The following is a 20,985-nucleotide window of genomic DNA, read 5'->3' as shown; positions in this document are numbered from 1 at the left end:
ATGTCAACTTGACACATAATTTTGAAGTGGTTATGGACTTTATATCAAAAAGTTGTAAGAAAATAATTTGTAGAAAATTGAATGTAGTTTCTAAACTACTAGGCCTTATCAGGAGAAAAAAAAATTGATTGGTCAAAAGTTTGAATTTTAATGCAGTACTAAGAAAATTTCAGGGCGAAAATGAAAAGTAGGTGTATGTCTGACCACCTTAATCAAAATCAAATCATAATATTTTTTTAATATAATTATAGATATGAAAACTAGACTCATGCCCGGATGTGACGCATATTTTTTGATATTTTTATTCCAAATAAATAATTAAATATGAATTTTCTACCAAAAATTTTTTGGATTAAAAAAAGTCTCGTGTCTGACCACCCTAACTAATAGAAAATTTGATCAAATTTTTATTTTTTTGTTTTTTTCTTATACTAGGCGAAGTATAGAATGTGACGCAACTTTTAGATTTAAAAAATGTTATACCGTTTGAAAGTTATAGCTATTTTTCATTCAGTATGTCAATCAACACTTTATAATAATCTTCATTGATAATTAACTAATAAGTACTTATCGAACTCAGAATTTGACAGAAATTATATTGATGGAATCTAGAGAGCGATATTAAAAAACCCATTTCGTTTCATTCAATTTCGATCAAAATAACATTGTCAGACGGCTACCCGAAGTCTGAGTATCACTAAAACTCTCTATAAACACGTCTTTGGGGTTGATCGGGCAGGCTTGGTAAATACCAAGCCTGATCGGATATCCGATATGGCTCGATAGTCAAATTCCAAAAATTTTCAAATTTTGGAGGGAAATTCGATTTAAACGTTCTAGTTTTTTATTTTTAAATTATTTCACTTATATTAATATGTAAAGGCATATTTTAATATATATATATATATTTATATATTAACGTAATGTAAACATACAAGATATAATCTAGTAATATATAATAATATCTTATGTTAATCTTATTACAATCTATAAATATAATATATATTATTATTATTTTTACTAAATATAATAACGTAATTTATATATATATAAAATACGTATTATATATTATTATATTAATATGTATGTTATTAATATATACAATAACGTAATATTTTCATTAAATGTAATATGTATTATATATTATTATATTAATATGTATAATAATATAATATTTATATAACAACGAAATATTTTTATTAAATATAATATATATTATAAATATTATTATATTAATATGTATGTTATTAATATATTTATATAATAATGTAATATTTTCATTAAATATAATAATGTAATATGTATATATATATATATATATATATATATATATATATATAATTATATTGATATGTATATTATTAATATATATGTATATTATTAATATATAAGAGTCAAAGGGGGTCATAGGGTGACCTATAACCCTCTTTGACCCATTAAACGACGATATATGTCTCTAGGGGTCCTAGGACCCCTAGGGACATATGTCATCCTTTAATGGGTCAAAGGGGGTCCCTTTGACCCATTAAATGATGACATATGTCCCTAAGACCCCCAAGGACATAGCCGAATCGTTCATATCGGTCAAAGGGGGTCATAGGTCCCCTTTGACCCATTAAACGACGACATATGTCTCTAGGGGTCCTAGGACCCCTAGGGACATATTTGAATGGGTATTATGGGTCAAAGGGGGTCATAGGGTGACCTATGACCCTCTTTGACCCATTAAACGATGACATATGTCCCTAGGACATAGTCGAATCGTTCATATGGGTCAAAGGGGGTCATAGGGTGACCTATGACCCCCTTTGACCCATTAAATGATGACATATATCCCTAGGGGTCCTAGGAACCTCAGGGACATAGTCGAATCATTCATATGGGTCAAAGGGGGTCATAGGATGACCTATGACCCCCTTTGACCCATTAAACGATGACATATGTCCCTAGGGGTCCTAGGACCTCTAGGGACATATTCGAATGGGTAATATGGGTCAAAGGGGGTCATAGGGTGACCTATGACCCTCTTTGACCCATTAAACGACGACATATGTCCCAAGGGGTCCTAGGACCCCTAGGGACATATTCCAATCGTTCATATGGGTCAAAGGGGGTCATAGGGTGACCTATGACCCTCTTTGACCCATTAAACGATGATATATGTCTCTAGGGGTCCTAGGACCCCTAGGGACATATTCGAATGGGTAATATGGGTCAAAGGGGGTCATAGGGTGACCTATGACCCTCTCTGACTCATTAAATGACGACATATTTCTCTAGGGGTCCTTGGACCCCTAGGGACATATTCGAATTGTTCATATGGGTCAAAGGGGGTCATAGGTCACCCATTAAACAACGACATATGTCCCTAGGGGTCCTAGAACCCCTAGGGACATATTCGAATGGGTAATATGGGTCAAATGGGGTCATAGGGTGACCTATGACCATCTTTGACCCATTAAACGACGACATATGTCCCTAGGGGTCCTCAGACCCCTAGGGACATATTCGAATCGTTCATATGGGTCAAAGAGGGTCATAGGGTGACCTATGACCCTCTTTGACCCATTAAACGACGACATATGTCCCTAGGGGTCCTCGGACCCCTAGGGACATATTTGAATCGTTCATATGGGTCAAAGGGGGTCATAGGGTGACCTATGACCCTCTTTGACCCATTAAACGACGACATATGTCCCTAGGGGTCCTAGGACCCCTAGGGACATATTCAAATCATACATATGGGTCAAAGGGGGTCATAGGGTGACCTATGACCCCCTTTGACCCATTAAACGACAACATATGTCTCTAGGGGTCCTAGGACCCCTAGGGACATATTCGAATGGGTATTATGGGTCAAAGGGGGTCATAGGGTGACCTATTATCCTCTTTGACCCATTAAACGACGACATATGTCCCTAGGGGTCCTTGGACCCCAAGAGACATATTCGAATGGGTAATATGGGTCAAAAGGGGTCATAGGGTGACCTATGACCCTCTTTGACCCATTAAATGATGACATATGTCCCTAGGGGTCCTAGGACCCTAGGGACATATTCGAATTGTTCATATGGGTCAAAGGGGGTCATAGGTCTTTGACCCATTAAACGACGACATATGTCCCTAGGGGTCCTAGGACCCCTAAGGACATATTCGAATGGGTAATATGGGTCAAATGGGGTCATAGGGTAACCTATGACCCTCTTTGACCCATTAAACGATGACATATGTCTCTAGAGGTCCTAGGACCCCTAGGGACATATTCGAATCGTTCATATGGGTCAAAGGCACCCTATGACCCTCTTGACCCATTAAACGACGATATATGTCTCTAGGGGTCCTAGGACCCCTAGGGACATATTCGAATGGTTAATATGGGTCAAAGGGGGTCATAGGGTGACCTATGACCCTCTTTGACCCATTAAACGATGACATATGTCCCTAGGGGTCCTCGGACCCCAAGGGACATATTCGAATGGGTAATATGAGTGAAAGGGGGTCATAGGGTGACCTATGACCCTCTTTGACCCATTAAACGATGACATATGTCCCTAGGGGTCCTAAGACCCTAGGGACATATTCGAATCGTTCATATGGGTCAAAGGGGGTCATAGGGTGACCAATGACCCCCTTTGACTCATTAAACAACGACATATGTCCCTAGGGGTCCTAGGACCCCTAGGGACATATTTGAATCGTTCATATGAGTCAAAGGGGGTCGTAGGGTGACCTATGACCCCCTTTGACCCATTAAGCGACGACATATGTCCCTAGGGGTCCAAGGACCCCTAGGGACATATTCGAATGGGTAATATGAGTCAAATGGGGTCATAGGGTAACCTATGACCCTCTTTGACCCATTAAATGATGACATATGTCTCTAGGGGTCCTAGGACCCCTAGGGACATATTCGAATCGTTCATATGGGTCAAAGGGGGTCATAGGGTGACCTATGACCCTCTTGACCCATTAAACGACGATATATGTCTCTAGGGGTCCTAGGACCCCTAGGGACATATTTGAATGGGTAATATGGGTCAAAGGGCATTCTTTGACCCATTAAACGACGACATATGTCCTTAGGGGTCCTAGGACCCCTAGGGACATATTCGAATGGGTAATATGGGTCAAAGGGGTTCATAGGGTGACCTATGACCCTCTTTGACGCATTAAACAAAGACATATGTCCCTAGGGGTCCTAGGACCCTAGGGACATATTCAAATGGTTCATATGGGTCAAAGGGGGTCATAGGGTGACCTATGACCCCCTTTGACCCATTAAACGATGAGATATGTCCCTAGGGGTCCTAGGACCCCTAGGGACATATTTGAATCGTTCATATGAGTCAAAGGGGTTCATAGGGTGACCTATGACCATCTTTCACCCATTAAACGATGACATATGTCCCTAGGGGTCCTAGGACCCTGGGGACATATTTGAATGGTTCATATGGGTCAAAGGGGGGCATAGGGTGACCTATGACCTCCTTTGACCCATTAAACGATGACATATGTCCCTAGGGGTCCTCGGACCCCAAGGGACATATTCGAATGGGTAATATGGGTCAAATGGGGTCATAGGGTGACCTATGACCCTGTTTGACCCATTAAACAATGACATATGTCTCTAGGGGTCCTAAGACCCTAGGGACATATTCCAATCGTTCATATGGGTCAAAGGGGGTCATAGGGTGACCTATGACTGCCTTTGACCCATTAAATGACAACATATGTCCCTAGGGGTCCTAGGACCCCTAGGGACAGTTTTGAATCGTTCATATGAGTCAAAGGGGGTCATGGGGTGACCTATGACCCCCTTTGATGCATTAAATGACGACATATGTCCCTAGGGGTCCTAGGACCCCTAGGGACATATTCGAATGGGTAATATGGGTCAAATGGGGTCATAGGGTAACCTATGACCCTCTTTGACCCTTTAAATGACGACGTATGTCTCTAGGGGTCCTAGGACCCCTAAGGACATATTCGAATCGTACATATGGGTCAAAGGGGGTCATAGGGTGACCTATGACCCTCTTTGACCCATTAAACGGTGATATATGTCTCTAGGGGTCCTAGGACCCTTAGGGACATATTCAAATTTGTAATATGGGTCAAAGGGGTCATAGGGTGACCTATGACCCTCTTTGACCCATTAAACGACGAGATATGTCGCTAGGGGTCCTAGGACCCCTAGGGACATATTCAAATGGGTAATATGAGTCAAAGGGGGTCATAGGGTGACCTATGACCCCCTTTGACCCATTAAACAATGACATATGTCTCTAGGGGTCCTAGGACCCCTAGGGACATATTCGAATGGGTATTATAGGTCAAAGGGGGTCATAGGGTGACCTATGACCCTCTTTGACCCATTAAACGACGACATATGTCCCTAGGGGTCCTCAGACCCCAAGGGACATATTCTAATGGGTAATATGGGGTCATAGGGTGACCTATGACCATCTTTGACCGATTATAAGGATTCTAATATGTCCTTAGGAGTCTTAGGACCCCTAGGGACATATTTCGTCATGTAATAGATCGAAGGGGGTTATAGGTCAACCTATGACCCCCTTTGACCCATAAGAACGATTCTAATATGTCCTTAGGGGTCCTAGCACCCCTAGGGACAAATGTCATCATTTAATGTGTTGAAGGGGGTCATAGGTCAACCTATGACCCCTGTTGATCCATAAAAAAAATTGTAATATGTCCCTAGGGGTCCTAGAATTGGTAGGGACATATGTCGTCATTTAATGGGTCAAAGGGGGTCATTAGTAAACCTATGACACCCTTTGACCCATATGAATGATTCTAATATGTTCTGAGGGATCCTAGGACCCTTGGGGACATATGTCATCATGTAATGGGTCAAATGGGGTCATAGGTCAATCTATGACCCCCTTTAACCCATATGAATGATTATAATATGTCCCTATAGATCTGAGGACCCCCAGGGACATATATCGTCATGTAATGGGTCGAAGATTCTAATATTTCCCTAGGGCTCCTAAGACACCTAGGGATATATGTTGTCATTTAATGGTTTGAAGGGGGTCATAGGTCAACCTATGACCCCTTTTGACCCATATGAAACATTCTAAAATGTCCCTAGGGTTCCTAGGACCCCTAAGGACATATGTCATCATATAATGGGTCAGAGGGGGTTATAGGTCAACTTATGACCCTCTTTGACTCATAAGAACGATTGTAATATGTCCCTAGGGGTCCTAGGACCCCTAGCTATATATGTCATCATTTAATGGGTCGAAGGGGGTCATAGGTCAACCTATGACATCGTTTGACCCATATGAAGCATTCTAATGTCCCTAGGTGTCCTAGGACCCCTAGGGACATATGTCATCATGTAATGTGTCGAAGAGGGTCATAAGTCAACCTATGACCCCCTTTTACGCATAAGAACAATTCTAATATGTCCTTAGGGGTCTTAGGACTCCTAGGGACATATGTCGTCATCTAATGGGTTGAAGGGGGTCATAGGTCACCCTATGAGCCCTTTTGACCGATAAGAATGATTCTAATATGTCCCTAGGGGTCCTAGGACCCCTAGAGACATATGCCATCATTTAATGGGTCAAAGGCGGTCATAGGTCAACCTATGACGCCCTTTGACCCATATGAAGCATTCTAATATGTCCCTAGGTGTCCTAGGACCCCTTGGGACATATGTCATCATGTAATATGTCGAAGGGGGTCATAGTTCACCATATGACCCCCTTCAAACCATATGAAAGATTCTAATATGTCCCTAGGGGTCTTAGGACCCTTAGGGACATATGTCATCGTGGAATGTGTCGAAGGGGGTCATATGTCACCCTATGATCCCTTTCGACCCATATGAATGATTCTAATATGTCCCTAGGGATCTTAGGACCCCTAAGGACATATGTCATTGTGGAATGTGTCGAAGGTGGCGATTGGTCACCCTATGAACCCCTTCGACCAATATGAATGATTCTAATATGTCCCTAAGTGTCCTAGGACCCCTAGGGACAAATATCATCTTGTAATATATCGAACAGGTTCATAGGTCATCCTATGACCCGCTTCGACCCATATAAACTATTCTAATATGTCCCTAGGGGTCCTAGGATCCCTTAGGGGCATATGTCGTCATGAAATGTGTCGAAAGGGGTCATAGGTCATCCTGTGAGCCCTTTTGACCCATATAAATGACTCCACTAGAAATAATATTGTAAAAATAATAATAATATAGTATAACAATCATATATATATAATTTATAGATTATAATAATAATAACATAATATATTATATATTATAATTTACATATGATAATAATAATAATAATAATATATTATAGATTATAATTTATATATGATAATAACAATAATATGTATTAATAACATATATATAATATATTACGTTATTATATTTAATAAAAATATAGTAAAAATAATAATAATATATTATAATAATATATATTATATTTATAGATAATAATAATAATAATAACATAATATATTATTATATATTAATAGATTATATATTATATCTTTACATTATGTTATATATATATATATATAATATAATATATAGATTATATATTATTTTATATATAATAGTTATGTTATTATATTATATATTTATAGGTTATATATTATATCTTTACATATTTCATAACTCAAATTAGTTATATCACTTACAAATTTGTTTTTCCCTCTAATTTTTGTGCCTTTTCCCTCCAATTTTTATGCCGCCGATATCGGATATCGAATCTCATATTTGATATCCTATATGAGATCCGATATCCGATATGAGATCCGATATCCGATCTCAAATCGGATATCCGATAAGGGTTGGGCCTTACTTTCCAGGATTGGTACCTGGATAGGTGAAAAAAAGTCAAAGCGGATTTTGAAGCACTTTTAGACGTGTTCAAACTCTATTTTTTTCACATTGCCACTTTTTGGCACACCATGATCCTGCACATACCCTAAGGACCTAATTTTATGTGTGTGTAATGATCAAACATATTTTAAAACTATATTCTCCACTTAGGTTTGTGTGTGTCTCTTATGAACAATTATCCTAATTGATTTATCTCCGAATAAATGTTTTGGGAAATGACAATTGAACCCATACTCTGATGATGAGATGCCATAATTTAAATTAGATTTTAGGTACTCTATAGTTATTCTGGATACATATGAGTTCATGAGGGAGTTTCCATATAAAGGTGTTGATTTATATCATTATGAAAGCTATGAATTAATAATATAAAGATAGTAACCAAATGCTAAATTTTCGTAGATAGTTTTTACTTGTATGAATATGCATATGGTTACTTGGGCAAAAAAAGAAGAAGGAATCATTACAAATTGTATATGGAAATTTCATTAGACGAAGAAGTGTTTGCAAGGTAAGAATATTGGATGGTAATAAAATGCTAGTGTTTATTATTCAAGTATATTGGAAACATAGGATGTAGTTCTTTCACTTTATGATTGAATTCAAACATATGTTGACATCATTATGTTACATCCTAGCTAGTTAAGTGTTTCTATGAGTTATACTCCTAACTCTATTATGCTTACCTCTCTATGATGATTGACTATTTTAAGTAATTTTGTGAGGGATAATTGGTCTAAGAGGATAAAATGTGGTGCAAGGCCCCACTTTGATTCCATAATAGCACTTGACACACTTTTATATCAGGCTCGATTTGTTGATAAATATTGATGACTAATGAATTTGACTACTATGATAGGAATGTATATTGTAGGATGTAATATTTTTACATGTTGATTTATGATTTAAATGTAGATAAATAATAATTTGTTAATTATGACTTAATGTAATATGAGGATAAATGTTAATCTGATCATGATGATTTAATGTGATATGTAGATAGATGTTAATTTGACGTCTTATGTTATGCAGATTTGTTATTCTAACATCTTGGATGATTTAGATGGGAATAAATAGGAAAATTTACTTGAATTATGGTTATCACTATACGCATATACGTTATACATGTTATATGATTCCTTGGACTACTGATGCTCGAGTTTATTGTGCAGGAAGTGGAACCATAGAAATTCTTGGGGGAAACAAGTTCCAAACCTTGTGAGCATAGTTTAACCAAGGCGAACCTTTGGAAGGTTCAAAATCCTCATTGTGAAAGTAATTTTCTTCATAATTGTATGGTTGCTTGCTTGCTTGTGAATATGTATAATCATAACCTGGGTGCATTAAGGGCATGGCAAGGAAAATGTAATGTATTTTTATGTGTGTCACTTGACACTTGTATAGTCTATGTGTTGATGACATGTCACCTATAGTGTTGATCTCAAGGTTACTCAATCTTGGTCCTCTTCCTTCTTTTCAAACTAATGCTCAAGTACACCCATTTGGGAGAGAGTGTTAGGATGGGTCACCATCATAGGAAATTCGAATTTGGATTTGCCTAGGGTTTCAAGGGGTCATTAGGTGGTCCCAAAGTGCCTTTTATGTTGAAATAAGCTAACCATGTGATAGTATATCAAGTTAGGGACCTAATTTTGATCATGTGAGTGCCTAGACAACATAGGGGGCCATTTTATCCATGCATTCTTCCACCAATTCGAAAATGGACTTGTCACATGTGTTCCCTTCCATGTTCCCACTAAGTCAAATATAGCAAAATCAGAGGAGACAAGTTTGTAAGGGGGGGATGGCTTAGTGTTTTTGCTAAAAATAGTTAGTGTGAAGGCCTTATTAGAGGGTCTTGGACAAACTAGTGGGGTGTTCACCCACTCTCTAATTTTAGAGATAGCTAAGTTTTGGGAGGGAGATTAAGGGAGCTCTACTACAACTATCCTTACCCTAGCTTAGACCAAGGTTGGTGACTTAAACATGTTCTTTTAGTCCTTTCCTTTAGTGTGGATAAGAAAATCTGCAAGTGTGAAAATTTATCAATGGAGTATGCATTGCATTGTCAATCTTGTGTTATGAGCTTGTCATTGTGTTGGGAAGAAGTGAATGTGTTTTGTGCTTTTGGAGATCCTTTCTTGGTTTTGTTTTGTTGTTCTTCATTTTTTTTTTGTTGTTTCTTGCTTGAATGTGAGTGTTGATTGTGATTATGGGTGTGAAGGCTTCACTCACCCTTGGGAGGGTAGAGAAGCCTTGGGTGAAGGGCATAAGTTGGGCTTGACATTGCAGGTGAGAAAATAATTTTTTTTTAAACCTCATGATGAGGTTTGTTATTATCAGGGAGCATGGGCTCCATCATGGCCATGAATCTTGTTGTTGGGAGGTACAAGGAGGTTTGGTGGATGAGGAGAAGATGGTTGTTTTGAAGGCCTTGAGAGGCAATGCAGTGGCAATATGTTGCTTATGTTGTGGTGGCCTTGAGAGGCAAAATGCATTGGCATTATGATATTTATGTTGTTACAATTTCTCCTCCTTGAAGAGCCCACCTTCACCCAACATTTTATGATTCCAATGGTGAATCATTGCGCAAGCCATGGAAGGGTGTTGATTGTGTTTGTGTTGTGTATTCATGCAAAATTTTGTGATGTATGTGTGTAACCTGTTTGGTCCTTATTTCCCCTGCTCGGTAGGTGGCTTCATGGAAGCCTAGGTTGGGAGGTGAGCCTCCATGGTTCCCATTTTGTGTGTTTTTTGTGCAAGTTGTGAAGATTTGTGCCATGAAGTTTTAGGGTTTTCACCCTTGTCAAGTGAAAAGTTCCAAATGTGTAAAGATGGCTCAATGTTTATGTTATCTCAATGTACATAATTTGAGAGACTCTAGTGTTGCTCAAATGTGGTGTAAAAAGGGTGTGCTTGTTACTATATGAGCAGGAAAAAGGTTTATTGTAAGTGTTGTACATATATGTTTCATTGTGTAGTAATGATCATTGTGAGTCATATGTGTAATGGAACCATTGTTACGAGTTGCAGATTTACATTGGTATCATTGTTATCATTTGGAAAATGTGAAGAAAATTTAGGGAAGGTATACACCTTGCTAATAAAACAATATTTAGTGTAAATTTTATTGATGAAATCTGCATTGATATCCATTCTCTTGGCACATTCATTTTTAGTAGAAATGTTATTTATAAGAAACTCTTTTATGTTCAATTGATATGTTATGAGGAAAGTTTGTATATAGATGGCTAATAGTAGAAATATTTCATAGATAAAGGATTACCACAAGTTGTAAATGCACAAATTAAAAACTTAGTTGATTTCATACAATTTCTGTGTGCACCCAATAATGTTGAGGGAAAAGTGGTTTTGATGATTGCATGAATATCATTCCATTAGTTTCCAAGCTTAATACACTTTTAAGTAGATGAGCCATCAACTAAACCCCATGCTAGGTTGGAATGAATATTGTTTGTAAGAGAAAACATATAATGCAAATCTACAAAACATACTATTGTAGGTTTGCATTTTCCTCTCTAGAAAATGTATGTGGAAGGAAAATAAATCCTTCCCAAATATAGAGCAATAAAATATTAGTAGTATATTCTCTAGATTCTAGTCTGTCCTATAACAATGAAGTAGCTTATAAAAAAAAAAATCCTAGAAAAACCTTTTTTTTTAGCAATACCTATCCTAAGTGACACTAGGTGCCCATTGGATCATGTGACCCCCAAGTCACATCTACTTTTAAAAAAATAAAAAAATAAATTAACAATTAATAAAAAAAAATATATAAATAAATAAAAATAATAAAAAAAAATTAAAAAAAATTAAAAGTCACATAATACCCGTGACCTTTATACACATAAGATAAACCTTGAAGCTTGCCTATGGCAAGACATCGAACAAGCGCCCAAATCAAGGGGTCCTTTATACAATGGAAAACAAAATAATAATACTAGAAAAACGTAAAATGGGTTTGAGATTTCATAAAGGAGGCGCCATATGCTGACAAGGTCTAGGCATATTAATGTTGCTAAAACCCATAGGAAAGTGTTAGTCAAACAAGAACCCACCTTACCAAGAAAAAAAACAGCTAACGACTTGGGCATAGGAACTTGATGGGACAGGTGGTTCACCCTTTTAACGCCATCCTTTGGGAAGAGTATGGTGATGTAAAAGGAGCTTCCTTATGGCTGACACGTGTCAGACATCCTTTTCACCTTGTAAACTCCACCATTTCCTTGGACCTTGGCGCTTGGAAATAGTATGCTGCCATGATAATGATGGGAACTCCTAGCTAGGCATCCACTTAGGATATGGCCATTGGGAAGGGGGTAGAGGTAAGAAAGCTTGGGATTAAATGCGTTTCTTTTTATATATGGGGTAAGTTCTGAATTTATTGGAAGTAGGCAAGTTTTTTTGGGGTAGCAGATTTTATGTGTTAAGTGTCAAATTAATGAGGAGTGAAGTAAATAATAATGGGGAAGACTTTTAGGATGTCAATGAAAATAAAGAAATTAAAATTGTGTTAATATTATTAGTAATTAAGGATTAATATAAAATTGTATTATGATGTCAATGTTGAATAAATAAATATACAAATCAATTTATAGTAAAACAATAGAATTTAATAAACATGATTAAAAGCTAGTAGATTACGTTAGCCAAGATTGTTTTGTTAATGATACTAGGGTGTTTTTTAAAAATTAATTGGTATACGTTATGTCATATATTATATATAGTAATAGGGCTAGCAATGAACAATATATATAACTCAATAATTACATTAAGCCATATAATTGACTGATATTAATCTAGTGTTCTAGGAGGTCGAATTTGCAAGGATTAAGCTGAAATGAAAGGATTGTAATAAAAAAAAAAAAAAGGAAAGTGAATTAAGGGCTATTAATTAATTAGGCATGTTTTTAAGTGGGTCATTTTAAATTGTATTTCTTGAGCGAGGAAATCTATAGCTTTTATAATTGATCACATCATAACCAAATAAATAATTGAAGGGCCATACAGAAGGGTGTCAAGTAGAGTTTATTGTTCTCTTAATTAAATAAACAAGTAAATAAATAAATAGTACAGTATGAAGCATCTCGTAAGTCAAGTGCAATTGAAACATTATAAACATTACCCACGTTCGTAACTTCACCATTACTACCACCCAATGGAATTTGAAACTTGCATGCATTTCTAGGATCTAGAAAAGTTTGGTACATGAAGGTTCATTCAACCAGATATCTTGGTCGTGAATAGAACAACCTATTCTATATGTCAACTTTATTTTTTTCTGTGGAGATATACTTGTCATTCAGACAATACAACATTCTATAGAGGTTCATAACCGGTATAAATTATAAATTAAAATAAAAATTAAAAAAAAATGGTTGTGTTTGCATGTTAAATTTGGGCATGACAGATTGCTATACTTGCAGATAAAAACAATCCGACTATATTTTGTTTTCCTTCATAATACTTAGCAATTTTTCATATGTGAGCATAATTAAATCTGATTATTGGACTCAATGATCATACCGACTTAGTTTCCAACCATGACAAAAACAGAGTCTCTAATTCTGATCACTTACCAACACTTCCTACCTAGCATCTCCAAATCAAACAAACCAGCAGATGTTTTCGGTAACTTAAAGTGGGCAGAGATTTTGCATATCTCTGCGTCACCAGGGCAGCTATGTTGGACAACGAGGGAAGAAGGACGAATGAACAGGTAAGGGGAATTTGTAATAGAATTCTCAGAGTCCAAGCCAACTCTATGGACCAGGTGGAGGCAGAATCTCCAGAAAAGTAAACAGGATTGACAAAAGAAAATTAAACCAAGAGCTTTGTACTACACTTTTTTAAGAGAGTTGTCAAACGACAATTAAACATGAAATACATAAGGAAAAAAAATCACAAAATAGAACCAAATTTCCAAAATTACGGGAGCACGATGCTCGTGCATCAAGAATAGATCTAGATTCTAGATACGCTTTGATCGTTACATGTCTTGTATTAAAAGCAAAAGGTATAGAATAATACAACGCGTTGACAATGAGCCAAACATAATAAATAATAATCTTTCAAATTGTGGAGCTCGTGGGTTTCAAAGATTAAACAATTACTCATTGCAGTGCTTGGACTCTAGTTGGTACAAACAGCTGTAGCATATTCATCTACAAAAATCTAGAGAATTAAGCAAAATCTTCTTCTCATTATCTTGTTTCACCGAATATGCCATTGCGAGTTTGATTAACATTCTTGCTGTCAATGGCATCAACTTCTCTCACATTTGCTGAATCTTCACCCAGAGCCTCACTAGTTTCTCTCTTGTATGTGTAGAACCAAGCGACAGCCAAAAAGAAAATGTAGTTGAAGATATTGAGTAGTGCTAAGAAGGCGTAGTAGTAATGGAAGCGTGAGGCATTCACGTTATCCAATACCCAGCTTTGATGGCCCTTTCGCCCTGTAACATTGTTCACAGCAGTGAGAATAGCACTGTTGAGAAAAGCGCCCACTCCCAGCGTAGATGCATACAACGAAGTTCCCAAACTTTTCATACTCTCAGGCGCTTGATCATAAAAGAACTCCAGTTTTGCTACTTCTAGAAAGGTTTCTGCCACACCCATTAGAGCAAACTGTGGAAGCAGTGTGAAGATGCTCCGAGGAACAATTGCCCTCGGATTATCTGCAAGCCCATGACTTTTAATAACATCTAACCTTTTCATTTCTGTTATTGCAGCCACTCCCATGTCAATAGTATAGAGAAGAATACCAATTCCCATTCTCTGTAGAATAGTTATGCCTCGTGGGTTTCCTGTGAATCTTCGGCACACTGGGACCAAGATGCGGTCATAAAGGATAAGGGAGAGGAGCATTGATATTTGAAGGAAGAAACCAATACTAGCTGCAGGTATTTCAAAGTTAGAACCTATATTCCTTTGCAGAGTCAATCCCTGCTTTATGAAGAGTGTGATAGATTGAGCTAACAAAGTACTGGGTAAAAGGACTGTTAGCCAAATTGGGAAGATTCTTAGCACGAGCTTTGTCTCCTCCACATCTGTCACAGTGCATGGACTTTTGCCAGAGGCATTTTGTACTGCTGCTCTGTCCATAAATCTGCCATTCAAAACCAAATCATAATGATAAAATGGTCAAATTTGTTTCGCTTTTCACTTTTCAATACTAAAATACAGATTTGCAGAATTGTCATAGGATGATAAAATTTAACCTGGGAACTTTATTTAGGGTTAAGTACAAACCTCATAAGTTTTGTATGAGCAATTGGGTATCGACCCTGAGTTAGGTATTCCTTTGAATTCACTTCATAGAGACAGGAAGTACCTCTGTGAACCTGCACATTCCAGTTCTTAATAGCCCTACAAATGACTTTAGCCATTCTCTGCAGCGGACTACCTGCCCGAACTTTATGTCTATATAGTGGAATCCCTACTATGAACAAAATGTAGGATATGATCAGCGCTACTGTTATAACTCCACTGGCTAATCCCCAGCTTATCTTATCTTGAATATAGACAATGAATGTCTGACCGATCAGACTTCCACCGTACACAACAAATAACCACCAATTGAAGAAGCTGCTCTTCCGCAACTTTTCCTTGGGATGAAAATCATCAAACTGATCTGCGCCTATAGTAGATATACACGGTTTGGTTCCTCCACAAGCAAAGGCAAGAATATACAAAGAAAAGTAAAATATTCCAATCTGGAGAGACGATGCTTTTTCACAAACTTCATTGGGTTTGCATTCTGGAGGTTTAAGGGACCTCAACGTAACTGCTAGGGTCATAATCCCCATTCCCTGCACCAAAATGAATAAGCATATTCTTCCAGAAAGAGCCCAGTGCATTATTTTACAGTCAATTAATTTAGGGAAGAACTAGGAAAGAGTTCTACCATATAAGGGTTTGAATGATTGTGATAGGAATTGTTGATTTAATATTTACATTAGCTGATTTGATGTTCAATTTTTTAACAAAATTATATCAATAGGGCTGACTTCAAGGTTGTTTTTACATTAAGATAAAAACAGGTTTTAATAGGTGCCCTAAAACCCCACTCAATAAGTGTAGTTATTCAAAATATAACCAAAGTTTGGAGACATTGCTAGAACCCAGATATAACCAACAAGCTACCCAAGCTACACAGCAACCAGCAAACGACCAAAAGACACAAAGCCAAAAGAGTGACTTCAAGGTTGTTATTGCTAGGACAGTTATCCATAATCAATTGAAAAAATGATCCATTATGTATTGCCACATCCTTTTACATGACCCGTAGTCTCACCTATTTTTTTGAGATATTTTGGACACACTGAAAAGAAGTACGGTAATGTGAATTCATATTTCATGGTGATAGAGAACTTGTAAAATGAACTACTGTAAAAATTATCAGCAATTTGAAATTTTGAGTAAAATTTTGAGAAACATAAAACTAGGATTATCAACTATTATGTCCTCTGGCCTAATAGTAAATTCTCCCATGATGTATATTAGCGTTTGACTCAATACTCAGATGTGTGATTTCCAATGGTACGAATGTCTATCAATTAAAATCTAGAATATATTAAGACCAGTAAACATATTAGATCAGTGTTGACACAATCTGTTGTCGTTATGATGGCAACCAGAATTTGAAATTTTACAATACTATTACAAAAGCAGTACAACTATATAACAACTAGGCTATAAGATGATCTTCGAAAGATAATAGTTGTTACCACAATATATACAGAAGAAAAGATTATGAATGTCCAAAAGCGACCCAAGTATGTATCGGCAATGTATGCTCCAAGTAAGGGAGTAAGCCAGGTTGTGCCAATCCAATTACTGACATTCATAGCTGATGAAACGGTGCCTTCATGCAGCTTTGTAGTCAAATACACCACCAAGCTTGACCATATGCCCGCAAAAGCCATTCTTTCAACAAATTCATAACCTGTAAACAAAATCATAACCAACATCTTCGTAAAAGAAGACAAACCAATGAAAATTAAAAGCAGGCAAAAGTGGATGGAGAAGGACTAAGTTACCGATGATTAGAGAACATGCTCTCCACCCTCCCGTCTTTTCTCTTACCACTGGTTTTCCTTTAAGATCCACAGATCCATCCAATACCAAGTCTGCTTCATCTGCAGCCATTGTTCAGCTTGTTTGTAAGCTTACGAGGATTGCATCATTTTGTGGAAAGCTTGGATCTGCAGCTGGTATTTCTTCTGTATTGTCCACTATGAATAAACATGCCTCGACCATAACCGTTTTTAAAGATTTGTAAATTGAACTCTTTATTTAGAATAAGTCAACTATGGTTTGCAATTGGATCAACTAATATTTTGTGGGAATTTGCACATATATATAGAATAGATTGATAATTATATGAACAGTGTAATTCTCAGAGGTTAAAAAAAAGTGTACAAATAAATATTTACTAATGATATTAAACATTACATTTCTTAAAAATTAAGCTTTGAAAAGTCAATTTTAAGTTGAAATGAAACATAATGTGATGTGTGATGTTTAAGCTGTCTCTTCACGATAAGAACTTTAAGATACTGTTTATCAACTCCAAACCCTCATTAACATTTAAGTGTATTTGTTGGCGCTGGTGTAAATGCTACGCTGACGGAGTTTGAGATCCTCGAGATCAATTATGCCGGATCTCTCGTTATGAATTCGACTTCTTTATAACGCCTTCGTGCTGTTCGAGTTGCCTGCACATGCCCACATCAATAAATTCCTACTCAATTTCCACGTGGTTCCTTCCATCGGGCGAGTTGTAACGACATAAAATTTATATCAACACAAAGTCAACAATGTTATATAAACTGAATTAATTCAATTAACTAAACAAAAGAAAGTAGGGACAAATTGTTTTCCTCGTGGAGATCCACTATTCTTTCATCAATATGTCATTTATTATTATTTCGTGAATCATGCCAAGCATATCTACAATTTTCCTAGTCGAGTGATTGACCATAGAATTGTCTTCAAATCATGCCAACGTCAATTATTTAAAGGTGCAATTTTTGGTATTTTCTCTTTTAAGATAACTATATTTAAAAGTAATTTCAGTCAAGCTGAAGAACCAAAACTTGTAAGGGTTCTCTTAAAATGAAGATTTAAATAAATGTTCACAAAATATTTTTGACAGTTCTGTTAGAGTTGGTTTCTTTTATGAAGTTTATGGCTCCTTTTTATGGATGACTTAAACATCACACCAAGCTTATTTCCTAGACCAAAAGTGCTAAATAGTCAAAGTTGACTTTTTTTTTTGCTAAGCTTGATTCTTCCCTTACTGTGTGATGTTTAAGGGTGGCTCTATTTTTATATCATTTCATATCTTTGACATAGGAAAGTTCTTACACTTCCACCCATATCATGGGATTTTTAGTATTTCTTTATGTAATTATAAATTGCATTAACTTATGTTTGCATTGAAGCTTTGGTAGTTTTGATCAATCACATTTTCAAACAAGGATTCTTAGAAGTATGTTCATAATATATTCTACAAGGTAAGCGTTTTAATCAACCTATGAATGTGGTGTTGTTGATTCCTAAATTTCATAATGCATGCAAATGGTTAGAATATTGTACGTTAACAAGATATTTAGTTCGAAAGACTCATTTAATAAGTTAACAAACTAAGAGTTTCACATAGAGTTAGGCTTGGTGTTGTTTAAAACCCTCATACATATCTTTTTATCTATTAATTTCATAGGATACTTAGGGTTTATCCAAAGTCATGGCTCGTTTTATGTTCAATAGTTTGAATTATAAAGACTATATTTGTCTTATTAGATTTTTAAAAAAAATTTACTACAATCTATTTGAAAAAAATCAGTAGATAGATTATGCCACACTCAACCATGAAATGTTTGTTATTATGAAAGATATTTCTAAATATTTTAAAGGGTAAATTTCTAAATTAGACATCACTACACATCTAATTAGTGTTTGAATTTAAATATTTGAAAACTTTTTTTGATCCTATTATAAAGATAAACAAATTCATAAAAGTTTGCAAAATCAAAATGATCAAGAGAAACAAATAAATCACAAAACAACAAGGCTACATATAGAAAAATAAATTAGTATTACCAATGAGTCAAAGAACAAGCTCTTTGCCTTCCAATTTTATCTTGCACATTAATTTTTCTATTTAAATCCATTTAATGCTAGTTCTACTTCATCAATAGACATGGTTCACCTAGAATTGGTCTTAATAAAAACTCAAGGTATAGATTTTAAATTCTTGTCTAATCTTAGTAACATATATCTATACTGGTTGCAGAGTTTTAAATAGGTATTATTTATATCAAGTAAATTGACAATGATTTTGAACAAGTAGATAAGTTAAACTTTATGGAAACTTATACACATTGTTATCTTAAGAAGTTTACCAATATGAAGCTATGCAAATGGTTAGATCATCTTATGTTTATAAGATATATTTCTATAATTTCACTTAGAAAAATGTGTTTTGAATGGGTTGATAAGTATTTGTGCTCACATGGGTTAAAGCATGATGCTATTTGAAATCTAAAACAAAAATCTCATTTTTCTTGTAACACTAGTCATGATAGGAATATCATCTAGTATGAGCAATAATATGATTGCTTGTTTGCAATAGTATTTATGCCATGAATGCATGATATTATCATCTTAACTCAACAATGGTTGTGTTGCTATGTGGCTTGAATTTAAATGGTTAAATCTATTTGTTCAATTTTGTTTTATCTTTTATTATCGTCAATCTTGGGAAATAAGTTATTTGCATTGGAATGGATATTTAGTAAAAATTGTACCTTTAAAACTATTTTTCATGAAATAGTTATATGGGCATGAAAGAGCATCAATATATAGATGCACATGTGCCACTCCTAAGACATTTTCTGCCTTCATTTGCGTAGTCCTTAAGGGCCCGTTTGGTTGATGGAATAGGAATAGAAAAATTGGTATACGATTTTTATTTTCTATTTGGTTGATGGAATAGGAATGGAAAATTTTGGAATACGATTTTTTTAATTCCCATTTTGCCTATAAAATGAGCTTATGCACATTCCAAATTTTTTTTAATTATTGGAATAGCCATTCCTATTCCCAATATTGCCTGCCTATTCTCCATTCCTATGCCCGTGGCCAAACGGGCCCTAATTTTAATGTTAGTATTCAAGAAATGGCATTAAACAATAGACTCTTATTGCTTCCCATAAAAAATCCTCTTTCCCACTAGTTGAGAAATTTATTTCAAGGGTGGACATGATCTAGGATCCAGAAAAGTAGATGAATAAATATTAGTGATTTTCTAGCTAAAACATCCTCCTAGACTCATCATGCAAGCACTCGATTTAAATAAATATACTATAAGGAATGGAGATGAATGAGATGTATAGTATTTCTTGTGGAATATTCAAAAGGACCTTGGTACATTATTCTATAAGAGGTTTAGATGTTGAGTGAGTACAACGATCCTTCTTTTTTATTAAGGGTTGTTTAGCAAAATGTGATCAGATCATACATTATTAGTAAATAGATAGAAGAAAACACTTTGTTTCTAGATGCATAAACTGACCCAAAAAAAAAAAGCAATTCAGTTCTTGAATGAGAAATAGAGTCCAAGGACTAAATCTATTAAGGCCCATTTGTTTTGTGAAATTAAAAAATCTAGGTTTTGATTGAAAACTAGATTTTGTCAAAATTAGGTTTTGTATTTTGAAATCTAGTTTTGGAAAAAATATTTGTCTCATTTGGTTCACCTAAAAGATGAGTAAGAAGATACATCTTCTGCATTTGATTCATAAGTATTGTGTGGAAATATGGGTAACTAATGATCAAAGAGACCACAATTGAATCCATTGAGAGAAGCAGAGACACCTTCATATTGTGCACCTTTTAATCCTACATATGAGAACATATGCAATGCTTGAAAACTGTTTGCTAGAATATTTGCACTAGTTCTCAACAGAGATAATGCATATAATAGAAGCTAACTATGAAATGGTTGACAAAATATTGAGAATACCTCAACATCCTAATGACTGCAAACATAGGAAGTCAATAGGA

General features: G+C 35.8%; 1 protein-coding gene across 1 annotated transcript; it reads right to left on the bottom strand.

Annotated features, from left to right (window-relative positions):
- Positions 1–14,118: 14,118 nt before the first annotated feature.
- Positions 14,119–17,064, bottom strand: LOC149546971 (protein NRT1/ PTR FAMILY 5.2-like). Its single transcript, XM_089794079.1, has 4 exons — positions 16,956–17,064; positions 16,644–16,861; positions 15,166–15,725; positions 14,119–15,022 (listed from the first exon to the last, which is right to left on the bottom strand). Exons 1-4 carry the CDS (start codon positions 17,062–17,064, stop codon positions 14,119–14,121), a joined length of 1,791 nt encoding a protein of 596 aa, XP_089650205.1.
- Positions 17,065–20,985: the final 3,921 nt, after the last annotated feature.

This window comes from Cupressus sempervirens, chromosome 7, assembly GCF_028749045.1.
Source record: "Cupressus sempervirens isolate cs-2001-9-10 chromosome 7, ASM2874904v1, whole genome shotgun sequence".
Classification (NCBI taxonomy): domain Eukaryota; kingdom Viridiplantae; phylum Streptophyta; class Pinopsida; order Cupressales; family Cupressaceae; genus Cupressus; species Cupressus sempervirens.
This window is presented reverse-complemented; position numbering and strand designations above follow the sequence as displayed.

Coding starts and splice junctions, on each gene's coding strand:
- LOC149546971 (XM_089794079.1), bottom strand. CDS start 17,064: ATGGCTGCAGATGAAGCAGACTTGGTATTGGATGGATCTGTGGATCTT. Junction 16,862..16,955: donor AGCATGTTCTCTAATCATCG/GTAACTTAGTCC, acceptor TTTTGTTTACAG/GTTATGAATTTGTTGAAAGA. Junction 15,023..15,165: donor GCTCATACAAAACTTATGAG/GTTTGTACTTAA, acceptor TTTGAATGGCAG/ATTTATGGACAGAGCAGCAG.